The 16,740-nt window shown below is 34.4% G+C and overlaps 1 protein-coding gene across 2 annotated transcripts in view; it reads right to left on the bottom strand.

Annotated features, from left to right (window-relative positions):
- The window catches only part of LOC145269494 (protein hobbit-like), a 387,158-nt gene that overhangs the window by 214,351 nt on the left and 156,067 nt on the right, over positions 1-16,740 (bottom strand). For both annotated transcript variants that reach the window (XM_080125227.1, XM_080125228.1), the window contains exons 9-10: positions 9,101-9,146; positions 5,664-5,711 (exon numbers count right to left, since the gene is read on the bottom strand). In XM_080125227.1, the coding sequence (XP_079981353.1) occupies positions 5,664-5,711; positions 9,101-9,146 (94 nt within the window). The remainder of the gene's footprint in view (positions 1-5,663; positions 5,712-9,100; positions 9,147-16,740) is intronic.

The raw sequence follows: 16,740 nt of genomic DNA, 5'->3' as shown, positions 1-16,740 counted from the left end.
AATGGGTTAGGTGTGAGGTGGGAAGGAAGTTATCCAAGGCATTTAAGTGTAATGGTACTATTTCGATCGCAACCTGATTATGGCTAGGTTTTTGCATTTTTATATAAATAATTTAAAGAATTTTTAGCTTCTTAGCATTTGTTTTGTGGTGTAGTATTTTTGTGTTGTTGATTAAAATTTCTCTGAAATTTGGGAGGTGGGATGATGTATTTGATGTAAGATAATATTATTAGCAGAATGGCACTCATGTAATCATTATATATAAAAGTGAACTTGTCTGTTTGTGGGCGGAACAGTCTCTATCAAACTACTCTCAATTTTAATTCTATAGACTTGAAACTTGATATATAGGGAATTAGGATACGTGGAACAACCCAATTTGTTTTTTAGCCGATAAAAATAGCTGCTAAGCAGTCAAAATTCAAAAAATTGGAATCTAACGTAACGTGTTACTTCTATTTAAGTGTAATGGTACTATTTCGATCGCAACCTGATTATGGCTAGGTTTTTGCATTTTTATATAAATAACTTCAAGAATTTTTAGCTTCTTAGCATTTGTTTTGTGGTGTAGTATTTTTGTGTTGTTGATTAAAATTTCTCTGAAATTTGGGAGGTGGGATGATGTATTTGATGTAAGTGCTGGAATATAGCGCTAGATTCAACATAATGGCAGGTAAGGTGATGGGATAATGTGGTAGTGGTATGTTCAACTATTAGTTGCATTGTTGTTATACGTTAAATTCTCCCAAAAGGGCATTTAAACTGATAGATAATGGTGCATTCAAGTGGTTTTAGAGGTGGGGAGGGATTGTTTTTAATAATTCAGTTTTGGGTTTGAAATTTTTTACAGTAAATGATGAATCTAATGTTATTGTTGTCAACGGGGGAGATGTATCTATGGATTATATTTCTTATAGCGATTTCTTCTAACTTAAAACCGAAATGCATTTGATTGCAGTGGAATATATATATATAATATATATATATATATGGTCGACAAGAAGGTTCTTGCAGAATTTTTAATTTTGATTTCAAATAAGTTTTCATCATAATATTTTACTTTATATATCATTTTAATTTTGATTTCAAATAAGTTTTCATCATAATATTTTACTTTATATATCATTTTAATTTTGATTCCAAACAAGTTTTTTTTATAATACCTTTACTTTATGTATCATTGTAAAAAGCATTTCTAACTCTATCTTATCATTTAAATTACAATTGTTTTAAAATAATTATGTCTTCTTTTCAGAACATTGAATACAAAATGGAAAAAAAGCAAATTTGCACAATTTTCTTATTTCAATTCAAGCTAGGTCGAAAAGCTGCTGAAACAGCTCATGATATCAACAGAGAATTTGGCCCAAGAACCACTACTGAACTACTGGCTTAAGAAATGATGGTTTAAGAAATTTCGTGGTGGCGACGAGAGTCTTGAAAATGATGAGCGTATTGGTCAGCCATCGGATGCTGACAACAATCAATTAAGAGCCTTAGTCGAAGCCAATCCACGCACAGCTGTTCTAAGAACTTACTTCTGATTTAGATGTAACATATACAAGGATTTTCTAACCACTTGAGAGATATTGGAAAGACAAAAAAAACTTGATAAATGGGTGCCTCACGAATTGAATGACAACCAAAAGAAATGCCGTTATGAAGTGTCATCTTCCCTTCTTTTACACAACAAGAACAACCCATTTCTTGACTGGGTTGTGACTTGCAATGAAAATTGGGTTCTTTATGACAACCGGCGATGCTCAGCTTAGTGGTTAGATGCCGACGAAGCTCCACAAGACTTCCCAAACCCAGAGTTGCACCAAAAGAAGGTCATGCTGACTGTTTGGTGGTCTGCAACCGGTCTCATCCATTACAGTTTCTTGAATGCAGCAGAGAAGTACTGTCAACAAATGGATGAAATCCCCACTCTTTATCTGTGCCTAAATCAAAACGTAGATTCCATGAACAAAGCTTCTTTCTTAGAACTGCACGTCTGTGAAACTCTGTTCCATCTGCCTGCTTCCCTCCTAACTACAACTTGGATGTCTTCAAGTCCAACATAAATTCCTGATGAACCGCCCCCTTAAGTAGACACTTTAAATATCCACACTAATGTACTGTATTTAAAATAACCCTTACCCCTGAGTGGCTTCTGGGCCTTGATAAGTGGTGACCACCTTGTAAAAAAAAAAAACAAAAAAAAAAACTTTGATAACAACACTCAGCATTAGTCGACAGAAAAGGCCCAATTCTCCTCCACGACAATGCCCAAGTGCACGTTGCTAAACCGATCCTGCAGAAGTTGAAGAAATTGGGCTACAAAACTCTGCCTCATCTGCCATACTCTCTAGACTTATCACCTACTGACTATCACTTTTTCAAGCATCTAGAAAACTTTCTGCTTGAGAACTGCTTCAAAAACCTAAGCGATATCACAAACGCCTTTAGCATTGTCATCGCCACTAGAACACAAAATGTTTACATTATTGGCATACTGTTGCCATATCTGGGCAGGAGCTTCTAAAAAACAGCCTATCCTGCCTTGACAGAGTACAAAATAGACTTTGTGGCTTAGTGGGGGATGCCCTTTTCTCTACCATGCAACCTCTCTCCCACAGAAGAGACGTTGCGAGCCTATCCTTGTTTTATCGTTATTTCCATGGCAGGTGCTCGTCTGAACTCCAATCTCTGCCCCCCCCTCGCCAATCTTTCACAAAAAACACCCATCTAGCTGAATCCACTGTGAAAAATTTCCCCCACTCTATATCTGTGCCTAAATCAAAACGTGGATTCCATGAACAAAGCTTCTTTCTTAGAACTGCACACCTGTGGAACTCTGTTCCGTTTGCCTGCTTCCCACCTGACTACAACCTGGATGTCTTTGAGTCCAACGTTAACAAATTCCTAATGAACCGCCCCCTTAAGTAAACACTTCATCAAATCTCCACTCTTACGTAATGTACTTGCAATGACCCTTATCCCTGAGTGGCTTCCGGGCCTTGATAAGTGGTGATCACTGTGTAAAAAGAAAACAAAAAAAAAGAAATACAATTGTTTTGCGTTGGCAAAAGTGTGTTCTGATGCTGCTTATTTCGACCAATAAATTTTTGTTTTAGTCGAGATATGTTCATCTGAATTTAAAAAAGTTTTAAAAAAAAGGAACGCAAAAACTTTGTCAAACTAACCCTAACCCTAACCCTAACCCTAAACCATTTTAATTTCAGAAGAGAAATGTTATTCCAAACAAAATGACAGCATCAATCAAACAAGTTTGCAGACAAAGATGAAGAATAGAGTTTCGGGTAGCTAATCCGAAGAAGTCTTAAAATGAAGAGCAGAGTTCCTTTCACCTGTGAAGACAGAAAGTTATGCGCAGGAATTTCTAAGAGATCAATATATTCTATGGAGTGATTCCGGTTTCTAATTGGTTGGTAGCAGAGCATGGTCCCATCTGATTGGTCAGGTTCTATCACCTATGTTTATAAATACAATCTTCCAATTATTTGTAGTCACACTCTCACAGGAATAGCAAAAAACATTGCAACATGTATATGAATTTTAAAGACAGACTTAAATCTGATAACCTTAAAGGAAGATTAAATCTGAACAATATAGAGAAATGTAGCCAGAACAGGAGACTGCATTGGTTTGGTCACATTAAATGAACAGATTAGAGTTTTTGGTTAGCAGAGGAAGAACAAGATATAATACAAGATAGATTTGAGAGAAAGAGAGGTAAATAAAGACTGGTTAGTTTCTAAAAGTTGTCCAACACATACCAACCGATGATGATGATCTGCCACAATTCAAAGTCACATATACCCACTAAAAACCTGAAGCCTTACATGTACGTCTCAAGAAAGCTACAAGATAAATAGATATATGTATATATCTACTTATATATAAAAGCCACTGTGCTTGTGTGTTTGTGAGTTCGTTCCTATTGACTCTGACATGGCTCGGCTGATTTTTTCTTAAATTCATACAAATGCACTTTATGTGTCTGGGAGTGTTCTTAGATAGGTTTTTTTATTGGAATGCCCACGGTAAGTATCAAAAATCGAAAATGTCCGATTAAAGAAGAAACAGTTTGATTTTGATTAAAATTAACACTCTGATATAGCCTAACATCACAGGTGCATTTTAGAAGTTTTATCACCGCACAAGCAGATGGGCCTGGTATATAAAATAAACAATAGGTTTTTTGATAAGACAGGGGCGTGTTCGGAAAAAACGTTTCTGTTTAAAGCACAACTGAAGCATAATACTTAACTTTTGCATTTTAAACTTTAATTCAAGCCATGATATAGAAAAATAATTTTATAAAATCAACAGTAAGTTATCTACAATGTTAGGGGGAGGCATGTGAAGCTTCCTCCTAATGCATTGCAGTGAATCCCTGTCTAGAGCAGGCATTAAATCAATTTGATTGAAAAATGGCCAATTTCACAGATTTTGATGACAATTGGAAGTGTGAAACATTCATTAATCCTAATCCGATCTCGGGCAACATCAGGCTTCCCTGCTAGTGTGTGTGTGTGTGTGCATATTTTAAAAATAATAAAAATAAATAAAATGTTATATACGTTCAAACAAATCATGGGCGATTTTCTAAGAAGATAAAAAATGAGCTTCGAGGCGAAGCCACTATTTAACCGTATTTATCATTTTAAAAATAAAAAATATTTGTTGTTTTTTTTTTTAAACGATAAATACGGTTAAATTATATATATATATATATATATATATATATAAGAGCTTTCAAAACATATTCGTTTATATACATAATTATTTTATATATATATATATATATATATATATATATATATATATATATATATATCATACTAAGTGTTAATTTCAGCTTTTGAGTAACAAGTGGGCTGAAAATCTTGGACTTACGAAAAGCTTATGTTTTATTGCCAGGTAAGTAGATGCAAAACAGAAGTTCAAGGATCAATTGTAGAACAGTTGGAGTAGCAGGGTCAGTTGGCTGGGAAAAACTAAGGAATACATGTGATAAGGATGAACTTGTGAGAAAATGGGGAAAAATAAAGAACTAATCTGAGATTGGTTGATTTGGAAATAAATTTTTGAAAGCTGTCCAACATATGCCAAATTGTAAAATAGACGATAAAGTGAATATGATTATGGTCTGCCTCAATTCAAAACCACACAGACTCACTAACAAATTTGCAGTTTATTATAGATCAGTTATAAGGAGAAACAATCTGCAGATACGTCTTTCCCAAACTAAATAAAACAGAAGTGAACAAGGTAAGTCACTAGTAGAATATTTAGGCGATGACAGTGGTCAAGTGGTTAGCGACACTGACTGATGACCTGAGTGCCCCAAGTTCTAATCAAGTTCATTGCACAAAAATCACTTTCACTTAGGATGTTGGCAACCTTCCTACCCGATGTATTTCTCGAAAGAATTCTGACTAGAAAAAATATCAGGGAAACCAATGCCAACAACAGAATTTTCTGATTCATGCGATATGACGACGAATGAAAAGTGAAGAATATAAATTTTCCTTTTCCTTATTGATCCGTTAACTTTTATACTGTATCATTTTAGTGGTCTCTTGGTCTTACCAGATTCCAGAAGGATTCATTTAGTCTGGTAGAGTATCCTTGTTGATTACTTGAATACTTACCTTTCGATTTTGGTTTCATTTTTACTTTTGGAATACTTCTCAGGAAAGCTACAAAATACAAAATTTAAAAGGAATATATATATATAATATATATAATATGAAGCTGTGTGTGTGTGTGTGTGTGTGTGTGTGTGTGTCTGGTCACGAATAGGCTCCTATATGGTTGACTATTTTAAAAAACTGATTGCATATAATGATAGAAGGTGTATTGAGACACAGGAATGGGTATGTTTGATCTGGCAGAACGGTGGTTCATAAAAATTGTGGGGTCTGCGTTCGCGCCTGGTCCACAAAGTATGGAAATAAAAAAATTAAAAAAAAACGTTTACAAGTGTTTTTGATATAGATGTACATAAGAATACTTTGATAAGTATGTTTTAACTTAAATAGGGATGGTATAATAAAAGTGTGGGGTCTACGTTCGCACATGACCTCCATAGAATGGAAATAGGCACAAACTTTAATAAAGACTTTTCATATCTATCTGCATAAGTATACTTTGATAATTATGTTTCAGTTTGAAGAAATATGGTATAATAAAATTATGGGGTGTTTGTTCGCGCCTGACCTCCATAGAATGTAAATATGTCACAAAGTTTAACAAGGTTTTTTAATATAGATGCACAGAATATTGTGATAAGCGTTTCAGTGTGAACAGGTATGGTATAATAATTTATGGGGTTTATCTATTTTATTTTTACTTTCATCATATTTTGCTTTGGTTTGGATACCCCCAAATTCGAAGATATCTCTTTACAACCCTTCCTTTTCATAACCTATCATACTTTCATAAATCAGAGTCCATTTTCTGTAGGCTGTTTTTGAACCCATTCAACGACGGGTACTTTTGCTAGTATATATATATATATATACTCTTATAAATTTTAGTTTGTTTGTGTATTGATATTCATATAAAAACTTTTTTTTCTATTTATTTAAAAGAAAATACAAACTTGTTATATATGAGTTGTGGAATTGCATTCACTAGCAAAAGATCTAGCTAATTTGCATATTCTTTTAAACATTCATTGTAATTAATTCTCTATTAATTATTTCACTTTTCCTATGCGATGATCATCTTTAGTTAACTACTAGCAGTTCAGCCCAGCTTTGTGCAGGCCCAATGTACTGTTCATAACTGTATGTATATATATATATATATATATATATATATATATAAGTTTGACTCATGTCTAGGTAACCTACATCTAAAATTTCAAGTGTTTAGACCGAAAATTCAAGGAGGAGTTTGGTAGAGTTTGCAAAGGTCAACTCTTTCAACTTTGACCTCTTGGCAGCCAAATTTTCGTCCAAAAACTGATTAAAAAGCTTGCTGCATGTCTGAATACCCTTTATGTAAAATTTCAAATGTTTAGACTCAAAATTGGCTTAATAGTTTGCTAGAGATCACAACGGTCAAATCTTTTGAACTTTGATCCCTTGACAATTAAATTTTTGGCAAAAAAAGATTAGAAAGCTTGCCCTATGTCTGAATACACTTCATGTAAAATTTCAAATGCTTAGACCAAAAATTGGCTGAGAGGTCAAATTTTTTAAACTTTGGCCTCAATTTTGACCCCTTAAAATTTATTGTTTTGGGCTCAATCAATTTAAAAAAAAATAACTTCCAATTGAGGAGGCAAAAAGAAAGTCCGCAGCAACAAATTCGCTTATCCTATCGAAAACATATGGCATTACATCAAGCAACAGCTACACAATAATAAAATTTCAAATTTGGAAGAACTTTGGACAAAAATTAAAGAAAAGTATTTCCCCAAAGTATTGCTGCAGTCTAATTCAAGGAATTTCCAAAAGATTGCAGACTGTAAAATTGCAGAAAGGGCTATGCTACTAAATAATAACTAGTTCATTGTGTTCCTGTTGTATTTGTGTTGCATTAATGTCCTTAAGTTACATGTAAATAATAATTTTCACTTGTGCGGACTTTCTTTTTGCCTCCTCAATTTGAAGTTATTTAGTTAAATTGACCTGAACACTAGAATATTTCAATTAAAAGTCAAATATGAACAGGTAAAATTATAAAAGAATAAAAAGCGAATCAAATGAGGTATAGGATGTTTAAACAGTTACATTTAATTTAGCTTAAATTTACAGTTTTTGAAAAAATTACAAGTGCAGACTTTCTTTTTGCTGCCAGTGTATATATATGAGACTTTATATATATATATATATGCAGACTTTATAATATATAATAATACTTTATATATATAGATATATATGTACGAGCAAACAGTTAATAAAACATGTTAAAAAAACACTTTGAAAAAGAGTTGAAAACATTTAATCTGAAAAGGAAACACTTGATAAGTGGATAGTCCTTAATCCGCGCAGTTTCAAAGAAATACTTTCCTTCTCATCAGAGGGTAGGAATTAGCAAAATGCAGGATCGGATTTTGCATGCAAAAGTATTTGATGAAACAACAAGTAAGTCAAAGATCTTACTTGATAACAAAAAAGTGAAGCAGAGGGAATATGGTGAAGAAAAAGGTGATTACATGTGAATGGATAGTCTGGTGGAAGATAAATAATCCAGTGACGGTAAAATCAAAATATATAACTTCAAGAAAGTTAAATGAATTTCCATTTGCAAAAGTAATATATATATATATATCTTCTTGCTCGTCCGTCGGAATCGACGATGACCAAGGTATCAATCAATTCGGCGTCAGGGGTTTGTGGGTCCTGAGATGGCTGATGAGGCCAATCCGTGCTCGGCAGACTCTTCCACACTCTGGACACGTGAAGGCGGTATCGGCAGGCTGTGAACAGGCAGCTCTCTCCTTCCTCCTCTTGCGCTTCTGCTGGTCGTGTGTCATGCGTTGATTCTCTGCCCTGTCGGCTCCTAGGCTGATGACGCAACGCCAGGCCGAACGTTTAGCAGCGCGACTCTCCCAAGACTGGGGGCTGATGTCAAAGTCTTTTAGGGACGTTCTCAGACAGTCTTTATATCGTTTCTTTTATCGTGTATATAAATTTTATCGTGTATATATATATATATATATATATATATATATATATATATATATATATATATATATATACATACATGCATACAGTATTCCTGTATGTTTGTTTGTTTATGATTTAAAAAATACACTGTTCCACAAATTCATTTTTGTACTGAAAACGGACATTTACAAACTGTCATTCTGTCATAATTTCTATTTATTCAAAAGACATTCAAAAGGTAACCTCCTTTTCATTTTATATTAAATCTACTGAAATCTTCAAAACGAGGAAAGTCTGTTTAGTCTTGTAAATCACGTTCCTCTCTAACAAGGCATACCGCCACTTATACGGAAGGGGCTACTATCAGTAAGAATTATGGTTTTCATCAACTTAGTCTGATTCAAGTCCAGAGTGAAAAAGGGTATTTTTTTTGTCATTTGCAAATTCATAAGAAATCAATTTCATACCTTCAGAGACAGTCATGCGTGGATCGCTGATGAGAATACGAGCGGACTGTGGAAGAAGAATGAATGGAAATTTAATTTAAAAAAAAAGGAAAAGAAACAAAAAAAAATTTTATGTGAACAAAATCATATATTACTCACGTCCGCCCCTAACAAGGCATACCGCCACTTATACAAACCCTAACCCTAACCGCCACTTATACGTAAGGGGCTACTATTTGGAACCATGCCTAGGGAGGATTAAAAAGATGCTGGTTTACGTTACATTTAAACTTCTGCATATCAGTACAGTCAAGCAACAGGGAAGCAGGTAGCAGGAAGGGAATTCCAAAGTCTAGCTGTTTGAGGGAAGTAGCTGTTAAAATAGAAAGCTTTGTGGCATTTAGGGACCTCAACAGTGAAGGGGTGAGATTTTTTTTTTTTTTTTTTTTTTTTTTTTACAAAGGCATCACCACATTATCAAGGCCCAGAGGCCACTCAAGGATAAGGGTTAAAGAGTGTACAGTAGAAGTTGGTCAATATAGTAATCATTAGTAATGAAAATTTGGTAAATTTAATAACTTATATGGAACGGCTCATCAAGAACTTATTTACTTTAGACTTGAACAAAACCATATTGTAGTCAGCCGGAAAGCAGGAAAACGGAAGACAATTCCACAGGCGTGCAGTTCTAAGAAAGAAGCTTTGTTCATGGAATCTACGTTTAGGTTTAGGCACAGATAAAGAGTGGGGGAAATTATTGATAGTGTTTACAGCTAGACGGGTGTTTCTTGTGAAAGTTTGGCGAGGGGGGACCATAAAGCGAGTTTGTCAGGGATATATACATTGAGGGGGCACAAGTGCAAGGAGTCTATCAGAGCACATTCCATTAAAATATCTGCAAAACAGGCACAGAGATGCAACAGGGGTTAGTTGACAAAATGGGACCTATTAGATTTAAAACTCTTTTTTGGACCCTATTCAAGAGGAGTGGGAGGCTAGTGGTAGATGCACCAGTCCAGATGTGGCAAGAATACTCCATGCATGGGCGAATGGTGGCCTTGTAGAGGATACTCTCAGGTGCGAGTAGTCTTCTAGCTTAATAGAGAGAACCAACCTTCTTTGCAGCAGCCTTTGCAATGTCCTCTATGTATTTTCTCCAATTCATACTGCTTGTAAATGTTAGACCAACGAGTTTGAAGGAAGAATTCTCAAGTAGGGTGTTATTTGTCATGGGTATAGGCGACTGGAGAGGCGTCTTGTCATTTTTAAATGAGACCAACTATTTTCGCACCTGACAAGTTAAGCATGGTTGAAGCTGGTTGATAGAAGATGGGTGACCATCTGGGCAATATTTTATTTTTTATTTTATACTTAGTTATTATCACCGATGTATGATATAATCACGTTGACACACTGGTTAACACACCGAAGTTAAGCAACGTTGAGCCTAGTCAATACTAAAATCGGTGGCCATTTGGGAATTCCAAGTACTTACTGTCAAGGGAGATGATAATGTTAGGTTTTTGCAGTTCTTGCAGGGAGATGTTAATATCTTCAAACATACAGTGCCTGGTATTCCACAATCCCTAACCTCACCTCTCCTGAATCAGCATTGCTTGAGTCTTGTGGCAAGGAGATCACCAGAAACAGTACTGAGTAAATATCTATCAAAGAACCTATTGTTGATTTTATACATTAGGTCCTTCTGCCTGTGTGGTGATAAAACTTATGAAATGTGCTTGCTGTATAAGAGTGTTAACTTTGGTCAAAATCGGACAGTTTCTTTTTTAATCGGATTTTTTGGTTTATCGATACTTATCATTAGCATTCAGATACAAAACCTATCTAAGAACACTCCCAGACACAAAGTATATTTGTATGAAATTTCAAATAAAATAAATAAAAAAAGAAAATTGGCCCAGCTGTTTTGAAGTTCATAGAGAACTCGCACACGGATAAAGTAGAGATTTTATTAAAAAAAAAAAATTAACTTAATCAAATATGCAATGGATGGTTAAGCAAATTGTTTTGCACATGTAATTAAGCAAAACGAAAGGGAAAAAATTCATCCATATATCCAGCGCAGCAGCAGTCGAGATTGAACTCATTATACGAGTTTGTAGTGTAATTCAAATCTTGTCAGTACCTGAATACTTGATGCTTTGCCAGGGCTATCAAGGATATTTTTTTATCCTGACGCAATCACTAGATGGGTTGCCTACCACGACTTAAGAGAGTCTCATCTATCCTCGAGAGAAGGATAGACCGTGCCAGTTTCTCAACCAGGTATTTTACCTGACGGGAAGAGATCAATTCACAGGTAAAATGTTTTCTGATTAAATTTTAGTTTTCATTTTTATAATTATTATTAACAGAGATTAACAAACGCTTCTTTTATTTTTTCTTTTAGTCCACACAATCCACAAGCAGTGTTTCTGACAAAGGGGGAAGAATTGCTGTTTTCTGAGTCAGAATAATACTTATCATTGGCTAATTTTTGACTGTGAAGTACTATTTTTTTTTTTTAGCTCTTTACATAAAGTGGTTTCATGCCTTGTCTGGAACGATTTCCATAAAAAAAAGAAATGATGAAGGTCTGATAGTGAAATAACCATCCCCTCCCAGTGCTTCAGTGCTTAAACACAAAACTTAAAGTTCTGTTTTGAGCTTTCTTTTTTTTTAATTGCACATGCATTAATAAAATCGAAAGTAATCAAAAGAATAAAATTCAACACTCATACTTTTTATATATAAAAAAAAAAACCCCGAAAGACTTTGTTTTTATAAAAAAAAATTTTATTGAACAAAAACGAAATAATTTAATTTTTCAACAAAAAAAGTCAATTTGATCAAATTTTCTGTATTTTTTATATTAAGTCTAACTCAATGTTCATATTCGAAATGTCGACTTTTGTAGGCTTCGGGTATGCTGACAACAAAGAATCGCTTTCGGAATAAACACCCCCAATCTCCCCATGTTAAGAATGGCTTTCGGAATAGACACCCTTAACTTCCTCATGTTAAAAACATGTTTCAGAATAAACATCCCCAACCTCCCGATGTTAAAAACGGCTTTCGGAATAGACACCCCCCAACCTCTCCATATTAAGAATGGCTTTCGGAATAAACACCCCCAATCTCCCCATGTTAAGAATGACTTTCGGAATAGACACCCTTAACTTCCTCATGTTAAAAACATGTTTCAGAATAAACATCCCCAACCTCCCGATGTTAAAAACGGCTTTCGGAATAGACACCCCCCAACCTCTCCATATTAAAAATGGCTTTCGGAATAAACACCCCCCCCCAACTTCCCCATGTTAAGAATGGTTTTTGGAAAAGACACACACAATGTCCCCATGTTAACAACGGCTTTCAGAATAGACACCCAAAACCTCCCCATATTAAGAATGGCTTTCGGAATAAATACTTCCAATCTCCTCATATTAAGAACGGCTTTCGGAATACCCCCCCCCAACATCCCCATGTTAAGAATGGCTTTCGGAATAAACACCCCCAACATCCCCATGTTAAGAATGGCTTTCGGAATAAATACTTCCAATCTCCTCATATTAAGAACGGCTTTCGGAATACCCCCCCCCAACATCCCCATGTTAAGAATGGCTTTCGGAATAAACACCCCCAACATCCCCATGTTAAGAATGGCTTTCGGAATAACCACCCCAACCTTGTCAGCATACCTGAAAACCTATAAAAGTTGACATTTCGAATGTGAACAGGGAGTTTTCGATTTTGAAATTTAAAAAAACAAGATTAAAATGGGACGAAATTTAAATTTCTGTTCCATTTTCCAAACAACCCAAAATAGAGTACTCTCGACAAGTTTTACCCGCAAATATTTTTTTTCAATAGCAATCAACAATAATCAGGATATAAGGGAGACCAAAGGAAAAAAAAAAAGAAGAAAAAAAAATAAGGAAAAAAAAAATAAGGAAAAAGAAATAAGGAAAAAAAAAATAAGGAAAAAAAAATAAGGAAAAAAAATAAGGAAAAAAAAATAAGGAAAAAAAAATAAGGAAAAAAAATAAGGAAAAAAAAATAAGGAAAAAGAAATAAGGAAAAAAATAAGGAAAAAAAATAAGGAAAAAAAAAATAAGGAAAAAAAATAAGGAAAAAAAATAAGGAAAAAAAAAATAAGGAAAAAGAAATAAGGAAAAAAAAATAAGGAAAAAGAAATAAGGAAAAAAAAAATAAGGAAAAAGAAATAAGGAAAAAAAAATAAGGAAAAAAATAAGGAAAAAAAATAAGGAAAAAAAAACAAGGAAAAAAAAAGGAAAAAAAACAAGGAAAAAAAAATAAGGAAAAAGAAATAAGGAAAAAGAAATAAGGAAAAAAAAATAAGGAAAAAAAATAAGGAAAAAATGGGTATAGGCGACTGGAGAGGCGTCTTGTCATTGTTAAATGAGACCAACTATTTATGCATCTGACAAGTTAAGCATGGTTGAAGCTGGTTGATAGATAGATGGGTGACCATCTGTGCAATATTTTATTTTTATTTTATACTTAGTTATTTTCACCGATGTATGATATAATCACGTTGACACACTGGTTTCCATTAGATCACTGAAGTTAAGCAACGTTGAGCCTAGTCAATACTAAAACCGGTGGCCATTTGGGAATTCCAAGTACTGTCAAGGGAGATGATAATGTTAGGTTTTTGCAGTTCTTGCAGGGAGATGTTAATATCTTCAAACATACAGTGCCTGGTATTCCACAATCCCTAACCTCACCTCTCCTGAATGAGCATTGCTTGAGTCTTGTGGCAAGGAGATGATCAGAAACAATACTGAGTAAATATCTATCAAAGAACCTATTGTTGATTTTATACATTAGGCCTGTGTGGTGATAAAACTTATGGGTACTCCTGCAGTATTTTACCCACCGATTTCACGATCTTAGCCGAGCGTTGACGAACGCTTTCGGCGTTAATGCCGACGAAAGCCGAGAATTCGGAGCTACGGTGCAAGAACGCTAAAAGTATGTGAATAGCAACAACATTACAAGGAAAAGATATTACACACACAACAAAATGGATAAAATTAATACAAAAAATTTGGATAAAATAAATCACAAACACTTACCGTAAGTCTTTTTAAAGTAAAATAAATTTATTTTGTTGAATATTTTTTTTTTTTTTGGTTCATTTTGTTTTCCGATAGCTTTTTTTTTTTGGGGGGGGGGGGGTAAGCAACAGTAATAAACACTTCAATGTTTTTTTTTGTTGTTTGTTTTTAACAAAACGTTATTAAACAGTAACAACAATGTTTTTTTTTTTTCAGTAATGTTTGTAGGGGGGGGACAACAATTACTGTTTATCTTTAGTTCCGACTGGAAGATTTTCTACTGACTTCGCTAAATTGAATAGCTGAAATGAAAGGCTGTGTATTTTTACTTTGAACAATAAAATAACTGAAATGAAACGCTATGTGTGTAATTTCAATGAAAATTATTCGTCTGCTGCGCGTTCGTTTGAAGCGCCCTGATTGGCTGATAGAGTATCGTACCGCTCGCCATGTTCCGGCATTTTCCGACGGATGTCAATCAACGCTCGGCTAAGATCGTGAAATCAGTGGGTAAAATACTGCAGGAGTACCAACTGATGAAATGTGCTTGCTGTATAAGAGTGTTAACTTTGGTCAAAATCGGACAGTTTCTTTTTTAATCGGATTTTTTGGTTTATCGATACTTATCATTAGCATTCAGATACAAAACCTATCTAAGAACACTCCCAGACACAAAGTATATTTGTATGAAATTTCAAATAAAATAAATAAAAAAAAAAAGAAAAATTGGCCCAGCTGTTTTGAAGTTCATAGAGAACTCACACACGGATAAAGTAGAGATTTTATTAAAAAAAAAATTAACTTAATCAAATATGCAATGGATGGTTAAGCAAATCGTTTTGCACATGTAATTAAGCAAAACGAAAGGGAAAAAATTCATCCATATATCCAGCGCAGCCGCAGTCGAGATTGAACTCATTATACGAGTTTGTAGTGTAATTCAAATCTTGTCAGTACCTGAATACTTGATGCTTTGCCAGGGCTATCAAGGATATTTTTTATCCTGACGCCATCACTAGATGGGTTGCCTACCACGACTTAAGAGAGTCTCATCTATCCTCGAGAGAAGGATAGACCGTGCAAGTTTCTCAACCAGGTATTTTACCTGACGGGAAGAGATCAATTCACAGGTAAAATGTTTTCTGATTAAATTTTAGTTTTCATTTTTATAATTATTATTAACAGAGATTAACAAACGCTTCTTTTATTTTTTCTTTTAGTCCACACAATCCACAAGCAGTGTTTCTGACAAAGGGGGAAGAATTGCTGTTTTCTGAGTCAGAATAATACTTATCATTGGCTAATTTTTGACTGTGAAGTACTATTTTTTTTTTTTAGCTTTTTACATAAAGTGGTTTCATGCCTTGTCTGGAACGATTTCCATAAAAAAAAGAAATGATGAAGGTCTGATAGTGAAATAACCATCCCCTCCCAGTGCTTCAGTGCTTAAACACAAAACTTAAAGTTCTGTTTTGAGCTTTCTTTTTTTTTAATTGCACATGCATTAATAAAATCGAAAGTAATCAAAAGAATAAAATTCAACACTCATACTTTTTATATATAAAAAAAAACCCCGAAAGACTTTGTTTTTATAAAAAAAAATTTTATTGAACAAAAACGAAATAATTTAATTTTTCAACAAAAAAAGTCAATTTGATCAAATTTTCTGTATTTATTATATTAAGTCTAACTCAATGTTCATATTCGAAATGTCGACTTTTGTAGGCTTCGGGTATGCTGACAACAAAGAATGGCTTTCGGAATAAACACCCCCAATCTCCCCATGTTAAGAATGGCTTTCGGAATAGACACCCTTAACTTCCTCATGTTAAAAACATGTTTCAGAATAAACATCCCCAACCTCCCGATGTTAAAAACGGCTTTCGGAATAGACACCCCCCAACCTCTCCATATTAAGAATGGCTTTCGGAATAAACACCCCCAATCTCCCCATGTTAAGAATGGCTTTCGGAATAGACACCCTTAACTTCCTCATGTTAAAAACATGTTTCAGAATAAACATCCCCAACCTCCCGATGTTAAAAACGGCTTTCGGAATAGACACCCCCCAACCTCTCCATATTAAAAATGGCTTTCGGAATAAACACCCCCCCCCCAACTTCCCCATGTTAAGAATGGTTTTTGGAAAAGACACACACAATGTCCCCATGTTAACAACGGCTTTCAGAATAGACACCCAAAACCTCCCCATATTAAGAATGGCTTTCGGAATAAATACTTCCAATCTCCTCATATTAAGAACGGCTTTCGGAATACCCCCCCCCCCCAACATCCCCATGTTAAGAATGGCTTTCGGAATAAACACCCCAACCTTGTCAGCATACCTGAAAACCTATAAAAGTTGACATTTCGAATGTGAACAGGGAGTTTTCGATTTTGAAATTTAAAAAAACAAGATTAAAATGGGACGAAATTTAAATTTCTGTTCCATTTTCCAAACAACCCAAAATAGAGTACTCTCGACAAGTTTTACCCGCAAATATTTTTTTTCAATAGCAATCAACAATAATCAGGATATAAGGGAGACCAAAGGAAAAAAAAAAAGAAGAAAAAAAA

Source organism: Euprymna scolopes, chromosome 45, assembly GCF_053919585.1.
Source record: "Euprymna scolopes isolate OS-2025 chromosome 45, ASM5391958v1, whole genome shotgun sequence".
NCBI lineage: Eukaryota > Metazoa > Mollusca > Cephalopoda > Sepiida > Sepiolidae > Euprymna > Euprymna scolopes.
The sequence above is the reverse complement of the archived record's forward strand: the minus strand, read 5'-3'. Positions and strand labels throughout refer to the sequence as shown.